Below are 17,693 nucleotides of genomic sequence, written 5' to 3'. Positions count from 1 at the left end.
TACGTATCCAGAATCTTTATTTTGTATTGTGCCCTTTCCCACATCCCTACAAAGCTCTTTTTTATTCCTTTACTCTCTATCCCCCCCAAACATCTCTAATCTACATTACTCTTTTTAATCAGTAGTGTACAAGCCTTATCACAGTCCAAAGCCGTGTATTGTGTGTAACAACCTCAAACTGTTTCAAGATACATAAAATGGACACGTATTTCTTTAGAATATTTTATGTTTTTTTCTCTGACAGCTATAATTCTTACTAAATGTTGTCTTATATAGTGACGATTCTAACCACTTTTCATCTTCTCTTTTTGAGCTGTTTAACAAGGAATCTTAGAGAAAGAGTCCCCCAGATTAATGCTTATGATTGAACCATAATTGTTCTTATCACCCCCATATGCGCCAAGAACACCACGTGGCATTGCTCCTTTTTTGCATAGGCACATTAAAATGGGCAAATAGTATACATATAAATAAGATCCTATCTAATAGAGATTGGTACAGACAAATCTTATAGTGCAAAGGGACCTTACACCCTGAACATTGACATAACGACCTGGCACAGACCACAGAAGAAAGGGCATTTCCCTGAACCAGGGAAGCCATCCACAAAACATCCAGGCTGGTCTATAGCATCACCTGGAAGCAATCCTCTACCAAGGAAGACTCTACACTGCTCAGACATTGTCCTGCTCAAAAGAGACTTCCATTAACACTGAGAAGACTTAACAACAACAACGACTTGCTTACAGGACAGGGCTCCCTGCATTGCCCTTTGATTGTGAGGTGAAACCAGAGGACGCTCCACATCCTGACTTCAATGTTGGATATACAGATACCAGGATCTTTGATACAGAAGCTTGATACCAACAACAGAGACTGTGTGAAAAATATAAGTGTGCTGGCACTACAGACAATGTCTTGGATTGATGTTGGATATACAGATACCAGGATCGTTAATACAGAAGCTTGATACCAACAACAGAGACTGTGTGAAAAATATAAGTGTGTTGGCACTACAGACAATGTCTTGGATTGGACGATCTAGCGTGCCTGGAGCCTAGAGTTGGTCTTGTGCCAGGAAACTTCAGGGATCGGGTCTTTTTGTATTTAGGCCAAGGTTATTTCTTTCCATGTCCCTCATATTTTGGTGGGCCTATGCAAAGAACAATTGCCACTCTAACACCATTTTTACTGTGCTCCTTTGACTCTAATCCTTAAAAAGAACCCAGTTAAGATTTGAGGTTAACTTAAGCTAATATGCATGAATATGGAAATGTAAAAAAAATGCTATGCCTGTAATGTTTAAGGAGTTATGTAAGTTTTATGGCTTTAGATTGCCTTGTGTGCTGTTAAGAAATATTATAGTGTGTTACAATCTTAATGTTCTTTGGATGAAATTTCAAAGTTGGGATATCAGCAAGGGGACTTCTGAGAATTATGTTATGTATTGTCCTTCCACTGTAACTTTACCTTGTCCTCTTTCTTTGCATCCTTGTTCTCATAATTAAAAATAAAAAAAATTAAAAAAAAAAAGAAATGGTAAATAATATAGCAGGCCTAACTTGTGTTTTGTTCTCATACCAGTTACCTAAATATTTCCTTGAATCCATCGCTTAATTGCATAAAATATAGATTTGAACAGAATACATAAATAGTTACATACCTTCTAACTTGGGTTAATTGATGTAATAAAGAATACAGAAATTAATAAAGATTAATCCTGACTCAAATTCCTGACAGTCTATTAGGGATATGTAGATAAATGAGTACTTTTAGAACAATACTTTTAAGTAGTACACACTATGGGGGGGATTGTTTACCTGCCTACATTTAGGAGACAGCAGATAATGTAATAGTTAAAGTCACAAAGAGTCTGTGCAAAGCATTGCTTTAAGTGTTTTAAATGCATGAAATTATTTTATTCTTACATTAACCCTACCAGGGGATTTATCACTATTCTCACTACAAATCAAAGAAGAAAAAAGGCATAGAGATAATACCTTGGATTTGACTGCATATCTACTATAGGGAAAAGTTGGGATTTATAACCAAACCATCTGATATTAAAGTACCAATATTCTCTTATATTCTATATTTTATAATTATCTTGCTATTGAAATAACATTTTGGTCTATATGTTTTTTTGTTTTGGGGTTGTAATTGGCTATGCTCAGAGGTTAATTCTGGCACTACATTCAGCAATCACTCTTAATGGACTTGGGGATCATACGAGATGCCAGGAATTGAACCTGGGTTGGCCATGTGGAAGATAAGGGCCTTACCCACTATACTTTATTTCCAGTTCCATTGGCCAATATTTTAATATAACTTCCCTAATGGAATGTTATTAGATATATTTGAGGACCCGGAGAGATAGCACAGTGGCGTTTGCCTTGCAAGCAGCCGATCCAGGACCAAAGGTGGTTGGTTTGAATCCCAGTGTCCCATATGGTCCCCCGTGCCTGCCAGGAGCTATTTCTGAGCAGACAGCCAGAGTAACCTCTGAGCACTGCCGGGTGTGACCCAAAAAATAAAAAACAAAAACAAGATATATTTGAAATGAATTCCTAATACAAATTAGGAAAATGAACATAAATATGGCTTACTGGGAGAAAATCTTTGCTTACCACTCACCTGATAAAGGGCTAATACCCAAGATATATAAATTACTGATAAAATTTATTAGAAAAATATATACCCCCTCCAAAAAATGGAAAGGAAGGATAAACAGAAACTTCTTCAAAGAAGACATAAAGTATCCAAAAGGTATATAAAAATGCTCTGCATCATCAGGGAAATGCAAATCAAAACAACAATGAGATATCAGCTTACACAAGAAAAAACAAACAATATCCAGTGTTGGTGTGACGCAGTTATAAAGGGACCCTTAGTCACTGCTTGCGGCAATGATGACTGATCCAGTCTTTTTGTAAAACAATATGAAAATTCCTCAAAATCGAGTAATTGAGTTTTTTTATGACTCAGCAATTACTCCATGCAATATGCTCAAAAGGCCTAAAAACACAATCCAGCAAAAATATTTGCACTTCTATTTTCATTGCAGCACTAGTCACAATATCCTTAATTTGGAAACAACCCAAGTGCCAGTAAGTGATAAGTGGATTCAAATATAAGAAAAAATGTAGACATGCAATTTTCTGCTATATGTACAGATCTGAAGAGTATATTGTTGACTGAAGTCAGTCAGAGGGAAAGGTATAGACACAATGATTTTTTATATGCAGTACATAAAGAAGCATGGTAGAGGGGCCGGGGAGGTGGCGCTAGAGGTAAGGTGTCTGCCTTGCAAGCACTAGCGTAGGACGGACAGCGGTTCGATCCCCCGGCGTCCCATATGGTCCCCCCAAGCCAGGGGCGATTTCTGAGCTCATAGCCAGGAGTAATCCCTGAGCGTCAAACGGGTGTGGCCCAAAAAACAAAAAAACAAAAAACAAAAAACAAAAACAAACAAAAAAAAGAAGCATGGTAGAGAAATAACAAATGACAAAGAAACAAATAATATGAGAAACTGTTCTTAAGTATGAAGCTTGCTATTGGGGTTAGCGGTGAGAATACAACTGGGAAGGAAATACTAAAGTCATGTGCATGATACCCTATCAGTAACAAGTATTGTATTCCAAGAAGCTTGTAAAAGTGTTAAAAAGGGGGGCTGGGACATTGGTTGGAGGGAAATGAGCACTGATGAAGATATTGGTGTTGGAACATCATATTCCTGAAACTCAATCATGAATAAATAACATTGTGATTTACAGTGATTCAATTAAAAAAATCTGGTTCATGGTTGAATCAGAGCTTTGCCCTCCTGATAAATACTCAAATACACTATTTAGCTGCTTTCCCTGTTCTTGAAACTAAATATACTGCTATAGGGATTCAGAAAACATAAAGAAGGGGACAGAAAACTGTCACAAGGAAACACTCTTAATCCCTAAATTTAAGGGTTAGGAAACTGGGATATTCAGTCACTAATTCCATTCATCGTTGGCTCAAGATATCAACTCCCTGACATTTCAGAAATGACTCAGAAGCTATAAGAAAACACTCAAGTTTTACTAAAAAAAATCTGCCCTGTGTACTGAAACTCTCAGTGTGGTCAGAAAAAGAGCAGAATGACAACAGTGGCACAGAAAATTAAAAGTCTGTCTTAGTGACTGGCATTCTCAAAATGAGGGCTTTTACTTTGAAATCATACATAATGTTTCAGTGAGAAACTGACATTTTTCCTTATACAGACTCAATGTATTTGGTATTTATTTCAAATATGGTGTATGGCTTTATAGCCATTTTATTTATTTATTTTGTTATTGCTGTTTAGGGGCCACACTGGTGGTACTCAGGTGTTATTCTTTGCTTCACTTAGGAATTATGCCTGGTAGAGTTGGGTAAGCATATGTGGTACCAGGGATTGAAATCGGGTTTGCAGCAAGCAAAGCAAACACCCTACTCACTGGCCTATTGCTCTGCCCCACCCTTTTTTATTCTTTTATCCATATTAAAATATATAGTTTCTTCTGTTACACAATGATTAGGTTCCTTCACAGCTTCCAGGATTTCTTGTGAGAGGCAGAAATCTAAGATGATCCTCATGACTTTATATAATCGCTTCCCCTTAAGTGTAGGTTGGACCTAACTGTGGGTATGATGGGGCATCATGTCCATGCTTTTGTTGCATAATAGACCACAAAAACACTTTTTAGAGACAAAGTTTCAAAGAGATTATCTGGTGAACCTGACAAAATCACATGAGTCCCTTTAAATTTAGGTCTAGAAGTCAATGATGGAGCAAATCAGAGACTTGAAATAGCAACAGTATATGATATGCTGTTGGTGGCCTACAGATGGAGGGGGGGGGCACATGGCAATGATTACAGAGAAAGCTAGAATTTGAAAGTTGTTTCTGTATGACCATCAATAGGTGATAAATATCTCATACTTGACGGTTTAAGGAAATTAGGTTTACTAAAGAGAATAAGCTTGGAATAACATTTTGTTGTTGTTATTTTGGGGTTGAATTTAGCAGTTCTTAGGGATTATATCTGGGTCTCAGGGATCACTCCTAGTGGACTTGGGGCATCATATGGAGTGCCAGGAATAGACCCTGGGTCAGCTGTGTGCGACACAAATGCCTAACCCTCTGTACTATGGCTTTAGTCCCAAGAAATTAGATGTTTGTCCACATTTTCCATTCAAGAATTCAGCCTTGCTGATGACTTGATTTGAGTCCTGTGGTTAATTGAGCAAAGAATTCAATCTGGATGTTGAATGGGAATTGTGGCCATCAGAACTGTGAGCTAATAAGTGTGGGTTGTTTCAAACACCACATGGGATTTATGAGTATTTGTTACAAGGAATAGATTAATAGAGTTCTTATAGGAATATAGAGCCATGGTGAAATGTTATTAGAATCCTTTGAGTTGAGAAAATAGAATTTGGTTGGGTCAGAAATCAGTATTGGAATGATATTTCCAAGAGCACATTTTGCCTTCAAATATGCCTGTTAAAACCTAGGCTTACCACTTTGCTGTGTGATATCATGCAATATTCAGTTTTATTTATTTATTTATTTATTTATTTATTTATTTATTTATTTATTTTGGTTTTTGGATCACACCCAATGGCACTCAGGAATTACTCCTGGTTCTGTGCTCAGAAGTTGCTCCTGGCAGGCTCAGGGAACCATATGGTATGCTGGTATTCGAACTGGGGTCTGCCACTTGTTGGCCGTGTGCAAGGCAAACGCTTTACCACTGTGCTATCGCTCCATTTCCAATATTCAGAGTTTTATTACACACCTTATTTATCATAGGTTTGTTCAGGTTTACCACAGGTTTGTTCAGAGATCTTATTTACCACAGGCTTGTTCAGAAATTGATCAAAAGGTGTTTAAAAGCATTTCCTTTTTTGATCATCATTATCTAATTTTTCAGATACTATGATGGTTAGCTTGCATATGCAGTATGTCATATTCTTTTAAAAACCTTTAATAATAATTATTTGGGTTGAAGAAATAAAATAAATGCTAGAGCAATGGAGATACCCACTTGGGAAATATGAGGTCCCTTCTTCAGTAATGTTCTGCTTGATACTAATAGGCTAGATTTTTAAAAGTAAATAAAAAGACATAGGTTTTTAGTTTTTGTGTCACACCCAGTGATGCTCAAGGATTACCTAAAATTATTCTTGGTGGTGCTCAGGGGATTGAACCTGACTTTACTGCATGCAATGTAAGTGCTCTACCAACTAAAAGAGATATATTTGTTAAAAACTTCAAGGGCAGAGAAACCCTGTATCTCTTAGGCCAGGGGAATTCCCTTTCTAATTGCCCCGATTTTTACTGTGCCTATGCAAAAAAAAATAGTAAAAATTATTTTTTTGTAATTGTTGCTGCTTGTTTTTTCCCTTTCTTTTCTTTTCTTTTTTCCCTGTGCTTTGATTGGTCTATATTTTGGGACCATGGTTAGTGTTTGGTTGTTGTCTTTATTGCTGTGGTGCTTTTCGGGGTTTTTTTTTTTGTCTGATTTTTTTGTATTATTTTTATGTTTTACTTCCTTTTTCCCTTTCTTTTCGTAAACTAATTTTTATAGTCTCTAGAAGGACTCCTCCCATTATTTGCTTATTTGAATTTTTGCCTCCCCTTTTTTTGTTTTCTTTTTTCTTACCTTCAAACAGAACCACATAACTTGAACCATCTTGTTCTGCCTCACAAATTAAGGGGGAAATAATGGAGGGCACCAAGACCAAACAGTCATATGAACATTGAGTAGAAATTAAAAAAATGATCAGACTTAAACACCAAATCCAAATCCAACTACAACAGAATCGATACCCAATCTACAACAAGCTAAACATAGAAGAAGCAGTGGCAGCCTGGGGGGCAAAAGAGGGGTAATATGGGATGCATGCTGGGAACAGGGGTGGAGGGAAGACAACATTGGTGGTGGGAATGCTCCTGAGTCAATGTCACTATGTACCTAAAATATTACAATGAAAGATTTGTAATCCATTTTGGTCAAAATAAAAATTAATAATAAAAAACATAAACAGAGGAATGGATAGATTGCCTTAAACAACTGATCCTGATTTGATTATGGGCATCACTAACTGGTTCTCTAAGCACTGCCTAGTGATCCCTGAGCACAGACCTTGCCAGGAGTAAGACATGAGTACAACTGTGTACTGCACCAGAACAAAAACAGGAAGGAAGGAAGGAAGGAAGGAAGGAAGGAAGGAAGGAAGGAAGGAAGGAAGGAAGGAAGGAAGGAAGGAAGGAAGGAAGGAAGGAAGGAAGGAAGGAAGGAAGGAGGGAGGGAGGGAGGGAGGGAGGGAGGGAGGGAGGGAGGGAGGGAGGGAGGGAGGGAGGGAGGGAGGGAAGAATGGAGGGAAAAGAGAAAGAATAAAATAGAGGTTACAACTCACTATTGGGTATCTGAAATGACTGTCCTATTTTTGGCTTATTTGATTTTTACCCCATTTTGTTGCTTTTCTTTTATTCAAACAGAACCACATAACTTGAACCATCTTGTTCTGCCTCACAAATTAAGGGGGAAATAATGGAGGGCACCAAGACCATAACTTGAACCATCTAGTTCTGCCTCTCAAATTGAGGGGGAAACAATGAAGGGCACCACTTATACTAGCAGCCCGGGGGGTAAGGGTGGGGGATATGGGATGCAAGCTGGGAACTGGGGTGGAGGGAGGACGACTGTGGTGAAGAGAATTTCCCTGATTCAATGTTAATATGTACCTAAAATATTACTTTGAAAGATATGCAATCCACTTTGCTCAAAAAAAAAAAAGATTCCAATTCCTAACTTTTCCTATTTCCCCATATGGTGTAATTAGGAATAAAAAAAAATTCCAAAAATTTCACAAGGCATAACTGTATGGGGCATTAAGATATGACAGTCTCACCAGTTCCTGAAACGTAGGCAAGAAGGTTTAGTGTTGGGGGGTGATGATTTATTGTCTGTGACTGCTCAGGAATTTTCTCCCTCCCCATTACTCAGATATCATTTTATGCTTTTGAGTCACTTCTGCATGATTGCCATCTAAGCTGCCATTCTGCCCCATAACTTCCTCACTGAACCATCTCATTGCTTCTGCCATTTTCTCTGTTAATATTACCTAGAGTAATGGCCAATCTCAATAAACTAATACTCAAGAGAAAGGGATATTTTTGAGTCATGTTGTAGGAATCTTATGCTTTTATCAAACTTGGGGAAGAAAAAAGTCAAAAATTTAAGAAATAAAAGTTTTAAAAGTATATATTTAATGGGGTATAACATTAATTTAAAACTTAAAAGTTGTATTTTATTTAGTTCTGGCTTCACCATATCTACTCTGACTATACATCATTATATTCTATGCAATTTGATAGAAACTGAAAAAGAAAGATTTGACTCTACAAAATGAAAGTAAATTATTATATCTGGTATAATGGTAGCAGTTGAATTTGCAATAAATTTGAATAACATTACAACAGTTATAGAACATTGTTTATAATTTTTTCATTTGGCTGTCTTTGGTACTTATTGCTGCTTCTTTGCTCAGGGAGCATTCGGGGATTGCTCATGAGACAAATACCTACCATGTGTGGTGCTGAGGATCAAACCCAGTTTAGCTGTTTGTAAGGCAAGTGTCTATACTATCACTCCAGCCACTATTTATAATTTTTTGTTTGCTTGGACCACACTTGGCAGTGTTCTGTGTCTACTGCTGGCTCTGCACTCCTCATAGGCTTACGGGGCATATGGATTGCTGGAGATGGAACCCAGTTGACTACTTGCAAAGCAAGAACCTTACCTGCTGAACTATTGCCTAACTCTGGTTTATTTTTAGATCATATATGTATTTTTAATGTAGATGTCTCTGGTTATATAGTTAAGCTTCCCTGCAGTTTGCAAAGCAGACTAATTCCATATCTATCTTAGACACCTTCATGAGGCTCTTCCCTTCTGGGCTACAGAAAGCCTACCAGTGGCTATTACAACATCGCTGTTCATGGGTCATGGCAGCTCAACTACAGTGCAATTACAGGCTTGTTGGGTAATAAATATTTCTTAATGAACTATTCTGTTGAAAGCACTGCCTTTTTCTCAGGTCTTACTTCCATGTATAGAGAATATACCTGGCTGTTGGGGTAAAGAAAAATAAAGCATGCCTTCTTAAAAACAAAAAAGCTGCATTGCATGTGCTTCACTTCAAAAACGTTCCTATTTATAAAGTCCCTGGCATCGTACTTTCCAAGTACCTCACTGATAAAAAGTTTCAGTCAAATAGAATTTGACAAACTCGAGAGTTTCTCAAGTTGAGAAAATTACTGGTAAATCCCAATAGTTAATGTCTACCATTAGTTGTATGTAACCAACTAATTCTGTATTAGTAAGTTAGTTACATAATGCATTTTTAATTTGTTTTGGGAGCCTCCCAAGTAGTCCTCATGAGGCAGATGGGATCAGATTCAGTGCTATTCATTCAATGGGGTCACAGTTCAATGTGAGTGCTTGAAGATGAGGTGCAGTTCAAGCCCTATGATTCTAGGGATCACCAGGTTCAAGCTGGCAATACTTGGGAGCCTATAGGCCACCACTCCTGTCAATGCTTGGGTATATTTGTAGTGTTGGGGTTCAAACTGGAGTAAAGCAGGTGTTAGTCATGAGCCTTGATCTCTATACTATCTTCCTAGTCCCTAAGTAGTGGTATTAAGGGGAAAGCATTTTAGGATTATTATGAATTGACTATGGCTAGGAAAAGTTAGGCAGAGCTCAAGGCAAGTTATCAACAGTTTGTATCAATGGTTTGCAAACCTTTATATCTGCAGACCAACACTGGTCCCTGTACCAGTGCTTGGACTGGTGGTTAAAAACCTTTCATCTAGATCATTCACTCTGCTTACCCCTAATATCTTATGATTGCCAGATTTATAATTCCCCAAGTATATATTTAAAGACCCAGTTTTCTAGCAAAGCTCCAGCTTTCCTCTCCAGTGTTCCCTTAAATCCTGACCTTTACCATCTCATGAAAATACATTACCATTTCCCTCTATAAATGATCTCTACTATATATTAGATATACTGTATAATAGATACATTTTCAGAGCTCATTGATTTAAACCACAGATTTTTTTTTAGTTTTTTGGGCAACACCTGGCTCTGATGAAGTAACTCCTGGCTCTACACCCAGGAATCACTTCTGGCAGTATTCTGAGGACCATTTGGGATGCTGGAGATCGAACCAAGGTCAGCCATGTGCAAGGGAAATACCCTACCCTCTGTATTTCTGTCCCAGAAACACACAAATTTTTAAAAAACAAATACAAAACAATAAATAATGAGCATGGGATGTATTCTCTAATGAAATTCATTCCTCATTTTCCCAGGCACTCTCTTTAGTAATGCTGAGAATGAAAAACCCATCCAAGGATATGCTCCATGTCATGCTAATACTGGCTTTGAAGAATATAATTTCCTTACCATTTTTGTTTTGGGGTCACACCCTGCAATGCAAAGCAAGCACCCTACTTTTTTTTTTTGGTTTTTGGGCACACCCTGCAATGCAAAGCAAGCACCCTACTTTTTTTTTATTTTGGTTTTTGGGCACACCCGGCGGTGCTCAGGGGTTACTCCTGGCTGTCTGCTCAGAAATAGCTCCTGGCAGGCACGGGGGACCATACGGGACACCGGGATTCGAACCAACCACCTTTGGTCCTGGATCGGCTGCTTGCAAGGCAAACGCCGCTGAGCTATCTCTCCGGGCCCCATTTTTGTACTTTTTATCATGCCATTTTCTTCAGATAGAATATTCTTTCTCCCATATCGCCTTGAGGCTTATTTATCTGCTATGTCTATATCTGACACCATAATTCCTAAGAAGCCTATCTTCATCCCCTGATCCACCTGATATCATTTTTCCTTCCTTTGAGTTCCTGTGGCTCTTTATGTATTTCAGTAGAACCCATCATATTTTCCTTTGTAGAGCATTTACTGGAGTTAATGTGAAGATTTAAATTCTTCATTTTTCATTTTATATAATAATGTCAATATCAAATTCATAATAATAACAAATTATAAAAATTAATCTTTATAGGTTATAAATATTCTTCCTACATGATCTTTGATTTTCTTCTAGCATGATACATGTAGTCACTAGTAAGTTGAAGTGAAGTTGAAGGGAGTCCTGGACATTTAGAAACTCTAAACTCCCCAATTTTGTAGACATAACATTTGGTCACAATTATAATAATGTTACTTGATGCTTTATGATACCATCTATTGGGATACTATCCACAAAAGAGATATTCTCTGCTTCAATTTTTTGAAAAATATCTCTGTAAGAATCTCAAACTGCGTGCCTTGAAAATATCTGTTATTACACATATACATAAACATATTATGTATGTCTCTATTCGCATGCATTAATGCTGAGATAGAGGTTTGTTATTGTGGTAGTGTCAGAGATTAAAACCAGGGCATCTTATATGCAAGGAAGCATTCTACTTCAGAACCACATTCCCAGCCAATATGTTAATTTGAAAAAATTATTTTTCTTAAATATTAAGGCATCGTGATTTACATAATTATTCATAGTTGCATTTTGAGTGCACAGTGTTTCAACACCAAATCCACCAACAAGTTAATTTCCCTTCACCAATGTCCCCAGGTTCATTCCATCTCCTCAGTCTTTTTCCTTTACAGGCCCATTTTTTGGGAGGGGTCACACCTGACATCGCTCAGGGGTTACTCCAGGCTTTATGCTCAGAAATCGCTCCTGGCAGGCTTGGAGGACCATATGGGATGCCGGGATTTGAACCACCATCCTTCTGCATGCAAGGCAAACACACTAACTCCATGCAATCTCTCCGGCCCCTGCAGGCACATCTTTGAGATTAATTATTGTAGTTTAAATTTCATGCTTGCAGTATTATAGGCCCTGTAGTTTATATATATATACATATATATACATATATATGTCCGTATACCACATATATATGTATATGTATATGTATATGTATATGTATATGTATATGTATATGTATATGTATATGTATATGTATATGTATATGTATATGTATATGTATATGTATGTACCTCTATACCATCAATGTACTCAAAGCACCTGACCCTTACTACTGTTTGCTCTTGCCTGTCTCTTCTTATTCCTCATTTCTCTCAGTTTCTTTCGTCCTCGGTCCTTTTCATCTCTATGCTCAATGGTCAAGGGTCATCTGAGTAACTCCTCCCCTCTTCACAACCATACATTTCCCTTCTGTATTTTATTTTTGCTTTTTGGGGGGTCCATATCCGGTGACACTCAGGTATTACTCCTAGCTATGGACTTAGAAATCACTCCTGGCTTGGGAGACCATATGGGACACTGGGGGATCGAACTTCGGTCAGTCCTACGTTAGCACATGCAAGATAAATGCCCTACTGCTTGTGCCACCGCTCCAGCCCCACTTCCTTATTGCTTTTTAATAGCCGACCTGCATTAAGTGCTTGTGTCAGGAAATTTCATCAAACAATAATATAGAAATAAACTAGTAGTTCAGCCCTGACTTGTCTCGCAAATATTCTACAGAGGTCAGAATCCTCACAAACCAGTAACTTGCTTTATCTGAGAAAGTATCTCTGAAATTTCAGGGAACTCAAACATTGTAAACATTTATTCTTACCGCACTGGAACCTCTAAGGAAGGAGAGAAGATTTCGACAGACTGGTAGCAGGATCAGCATGCAGTTGAAATTCAGACAGGCTGCAGGTGCCCTGGCCAATGCTAGAGCTGACTGAAAGATGCAGAAAAAAAACTTCTATGAGCACAGACCCCAACTCTCCATCTCAGTTTTCCCAGGTTTCAAGTATGAGGCCCACACACCAAAGATATCAAATTATTTGGAAATGAAAACACTTCAGAGCCAGGGGCTTACATTTTGGAGTGGCTAAAAGTCTGTTTTTCTTTTGTTTTGGTTTGAATTTTGGGCACAACTGGCTATATTCAGGGTTGACTCCGGGCTCTGTGTCCAAAGATGACTTCTGGCAGGTTTAGGATGCTGTTCTATTACTCCAACCATACTGGGATCCTTTGTTTTAATTCCACCCTTACTTCCTAACCCCAACATTTTATTATGAAAAGAGACTTTATTATTAACATTTTAATATAAAAATGAAAAAATTCACCATAAAGAATAACATGCATACGCATCTCCAAGATTCTACTATTTTACTATTCTTACTTATCACATACCTAGCCAGCTATTCATCCATCTGCATATACATCCATAAATTCATTTTATTTTGGGAAAAGGGATCTCCCAAGCAGTGCTCAGGAGACCCCAGGTCCCCACCAGAGATTCTTGGCCAACCAGCAGGCCATTCAATACAAGAGCCCGAGATTTGAAACAACTCAGAGGATGTATTATAGAGCAAGGGATTGCCTGGTACTGAAAGCCTCCAGAATCACATAGTAGATGCTATTGGGTTTGTATCAATATGTACTATCTCCCAGTGCTTCATTATTTATGCATTTATAAGTTGCAGATAACCAATTTACATCTTCTTAAATACTTGAGCATGTGTATCATTGACTGTAGTTCAGTATGAAAACTAAGAAGGTTTTTATTACTTAGACTGACCTAAGAGTAAGTTAAGTTGGTATGGTACAAGGCTCTAGCATTATCATTTTCTTTGTGCTGCCTAAAGAAGTCACTTGTTTTGGGGAAAGGTAAGAGAAATCAGTCTTTTGGAATCAACCTGATAAGTTAACAATTATAAGAAGGCAGCATAATCATATAATTACCTCTAATTATGATTTATAATATACTATAATTAGTATTATTAGGTGAATAATTCATAGTTTCAGCATGATATAATAAATTATGTCCTCCGGGGCAGCTATAATTCTAATTATTCTTATTTGTGATAAGAAGAGACCAAGGAAATGGAAGTCTAAAAGAGAAACAGGGAAAAGCAGGGCTCTCAATCTGCTGGCCTAGTCAGCCAATGTGATTCTACTGCAAGTTCCTCAAAGGCTTTATATATAAGGAGAAGCTTACTTTCTAAAAAAAAATAATGTCATAAAATTATCTTTAGGAGTTCTTAATGTAAAAAAGTGATAGTAATGAGATGACTTGGAGAATAAGGAAATAGCTACTGTCTCACATGTCACCCAGTATGTAGCTCTGCAATCTGGCCTTCCATTTCAGAGTCAGTATTCGACTCTCCCTTTAAGCTAAACAGTGACAGCAATGGTCCTGGGGCAGGTAGGGATGCTGCTGGCACTCAGTCACACTCATGCTTGTCCCACACTGCAAGGCTTAGTCACTTGCCTAGGGGACCACAATGTGAAGTGAGGAGGGTTGACGGTGTTGCTTGGGTTGGTCAAATTATTTATTTAAAAGGTAAAAATATGAATGAATATTTTGGTAACAAATGCAAGTCAGTCAAAATTCCATGCGATGGAACTTATACTTACACCAAGAAGTCTTCGTGTATAATAAAACTTGTCTGGTAATGCATAAACAAGGTAGAAATGAACAAAGAGAAAGACATTCATCCCCAGCCATACCAGCTGCAAGAAAAGAAAATAGGCACATGAGATCTTCACATTTCAATTGGTAGATTTTCCTCAAGATTTGAGACAAACCAGAGGCAGGATTAAAGTGCAGATTTTAACAAAGGTTAATGCAAATCTTAAGGCCAACTCTTTCTTACGTCAGTGACAGAACACATCTCTAATGAACTTTTCAATTCTACTAGGCCATTAATCAAGTAGTGATAATGTATAATAGTAGTTAATTCTTCACATGAGAAAGATACTGTTACCCTTCTGTTCTACCCACACAGCTGTTCCCACTACACAGCCTCCCAGCCCAGATGGTGGAATGGCATTAGTTAAAATATCAAGTCTTGGGGGGCCAGAGATATAATACAGCAGGTAGGGTATTTGCCTTGAATATGGCTGACCCTGGCTGACCTGGGTTCAATCCCTGGCATCCTATATGGTTCCCTGAATATTGCTAGGGAACTAGCACTACAACTAATACTACCACTCTGTCGCTGAGTGGAGAGCCAGGAATAATTCCTGAGCATCACTGGTGTGGCCAAAAAAGCACTCTTTTTAAAAAGAAAATCAAGTCTTGGGTCCCCAAAATAGTACTGGGTAAAGCACTTGCCTTGCATGTGTGGCCTATCTGCCTTCAATCTCCTGCACCCCATATGGTCCCTTAAGGCCTCCAGTAATGCTGCCTGAGCACAGAGCCAGGAGTAAGTTTCCAGGTGTGGCCCCAAAACAAAATAAATAGCAACAACAAACTAATTATTTCATTCTATTCAGGGAATCTTTTCTTAACTTGCACACAACCAATTTGGAGTTCAATCCAAAGTACTGTATATGGTTCTCCAAGCACTCCCAGGAGTGATCCTTGAGCACAAAGCCAGCAGTAATCCCCCCAAATTAGAGATAATAATGCTTTTGAAATTTTGACATACTTTACTTATACAATTAAATCTAAGCAATTATATTGAGAAATATAATTATTATAATAAATTATAAATACATACATGACTAAAGATCTTATTTCAATTTTCTTCCCCTGACTTTTTATAAATATCCTAAGTAATCAAAATATACCACAAAGAAAGTAATTTTTTTTTTGGTTCTTTTTTTTTTGGGCCACACCCGGCGGTGCTCAGGGGTTACTCCTGGCTGTCTGCTCAGAAATAGCTCCTGGCAGGCATGGGGGACCATATGGGACACTGGGATTCGAACCAACCACCTTTGGTCCTGGATCGGCTGCTTGCAAGGCAAATGCCGCTGTGCTATCTCTCCGGGCCCAAAGAAAGTAATTTTTAAAAGTTAAAAGCATTACTGTATATGAATTTACTTATAATTTTAAGATGGTGTAAAATTTCAAAGTTTTGCTTTGATTTGGGGACAGTCTGGGCTTGCTTATTCCTGTTGTTGCACTCAGGGATCACTACTGACAGTACTTCAGGGCTGGGGGAATATATGGGATGCTGGAGATTGAACATTGGTCAGGTGCATGTAAGCCAATCCACTATAATATCTCTCCAACTCCCTGAATCAATCATTTTTGGATGTTATAATCACATCCAAAGTAAATAAATATGCTTTAAGTAAGCATTAATAAAACAGACTCAAGGATCATTAGCATGAACTATCTTCTACTGTTTCTGTGAAATTCTGGCCCATGTAAAATTCCAAGAAATAATCTAGGTGAAATTAGACTCTAGATACAGTTTTCCATTAATAATTTTGGAAGAATATATTCAGTCTGCTTAAATATAGATTGATGTCAGACCATAAATCAACATGTTTCAAACAAATCAAAGAGCTTTGTTCTACTTTTAGTATCCAAGAGAACCCAGATAAATCATTTAATTCATAGTTTATCTTATTGGTACTTACAATGACAAAGATTGAGACTCCCTCATTCACAAACCAGTTCCCCATGGTGGCAGAAGTTCAGTGCCTTCTGTCTGTCTCTCTTCTCAGCTGTGTGTCTTCCCATGAGGAAATGAAACAGCAGACTTAGGGTAATCTGTTTCCTTTCCTAGAATCAGAAATTGCTAATCATTGGTTAACTGAAAAGCTCGTTTTATGTATGCAAATACATTCATGCATGCATGAGATATATACATAAAACACTCAAAAATACATATAAAATCAATATGTCTTATCAATTTGATAGCATTTATATGAGAGAAACTCAGACCCACAGGAGTTTCATGACTTGATCACACAACTAGAAAGAGTGGACTTAGGATTTTAAACCCAATCTCACTATCCTTTTGATCATGGTTTTTTAAAAGAGCTTTGACAGTTCCAATTCCATACCCAAATTTATTTATAGTGCCAAATCACTATAAATACAATTAAATTTGGATGACTGCATTATTCCCGGGTAGCCATGATATCCTATAGATTAGAGTTGTAAACACATCTGAACAAAAGTATATATAAAAAAAGCTATAGAAGCCAAAAATTAGGTACATAGTTTTCACGACTATTACATAATGTTTAGGGCCTGAGAGAGGCAGGAAACTAGGATGCTAACTAACAATACTGTAAGATCAAAATGGACTATTTACATAAAGGTAATTGCATAAAGGTTATTATAGTTGGCAGGTAAACAAAGAAATTGGAGGAACAAAAGAGAATGAAAAGTAGGGGCGGCCGGCGAGGTGGCGCTACAGGTAAGGTGTCTGCCTTGCAAGCGCTAGCCAAGGAAGGACCGCTGTTCCATCCTCCGGTTTCCCATATGGTCCCCCCAAGCCAGGGGCAATTTCTGAGCGCTTAGCCAGGAGTAACCCCTGAGCATCAAACGGGTGTGGCCCGAAAAACCAAAAAAAAAAAAAATAGGGGCTGGAGTAGTTGCACAAGCGATAGGGCGTTTGACTGCATGAGCTGACCTAGGACTGACTGTTGTTCGATCCCCGGGCATTCTGTATGGTACCCCAAGCCAGGAACTATTTCTGAGCGCATAGTCAGGTGTAACCCCTGAACGTCACGGGGTATCGTCCCACAAAAAAGAAGAAAGAAAGAAAGAAAGAAAGAAAGAAAGAAAGAAAGAAAGAAAGAAAGAAAGAAAGAAAGAAAGAAAGAAAGAAAGAAAGAAAGAAAGAAAGAAAGAAAGAAAGAAAGAAAGAAAGAAAGAA

At 37.9% G+C, this 17,693-nt stretch overlaps 1 protein-coding gene across 1 annotated transcript in view; it reads right to left on the bottom strand.

Moving 5' to 3' along the window:
* Nucleotides 1-16,586, bottom strand: part of LOC125999138 (cytochrome b-245 heavy chain) — a 40,617-nt gene extending 24,031 nt beyond the window's left edge. The window contains exons 1-3 of the mRNA XM_049767127.1: nt 16,444-16,586; nt 14,488-14,583; nt 12,692-12,802 (exon numbers count right to left, since the gene is read on the bottom strand). Of these exons, the coding sequence (XP_049623084.1) occupies nt 12,692-12,802; nt 14,488-14,583; nt 16,444-16,488 (252 nt within the window). The 5' untranslated portion in view covers nt 16,489-16,586. The remainder of the gene's footprint in view (nt 1-12,691; nt 12,803-14,487; nt 14,584-16,443) is intronic.
* Nucleotides 16,587-17,693: the final 1,107 nt, after the last annotated feature.

Source organism: Suncus etruscus, chromosome X, assembly GCF_024139225.1.
Source record: "Suncus etruscus isolate mSunEtr1 chromosome X, mSunEtr1.pri.cur, whole genome shotgun sequence".
In the NCBI taxonomy this organism is placed as follows: Eukaryota; Metazoa; Chordata; class Mammalia; order Eulipotyphla; family Soricidae; genus Suncus; species Suncus etruscus.
This window is presented reverse-complemented; position numbering and strand designations above follow the sequence as displayed.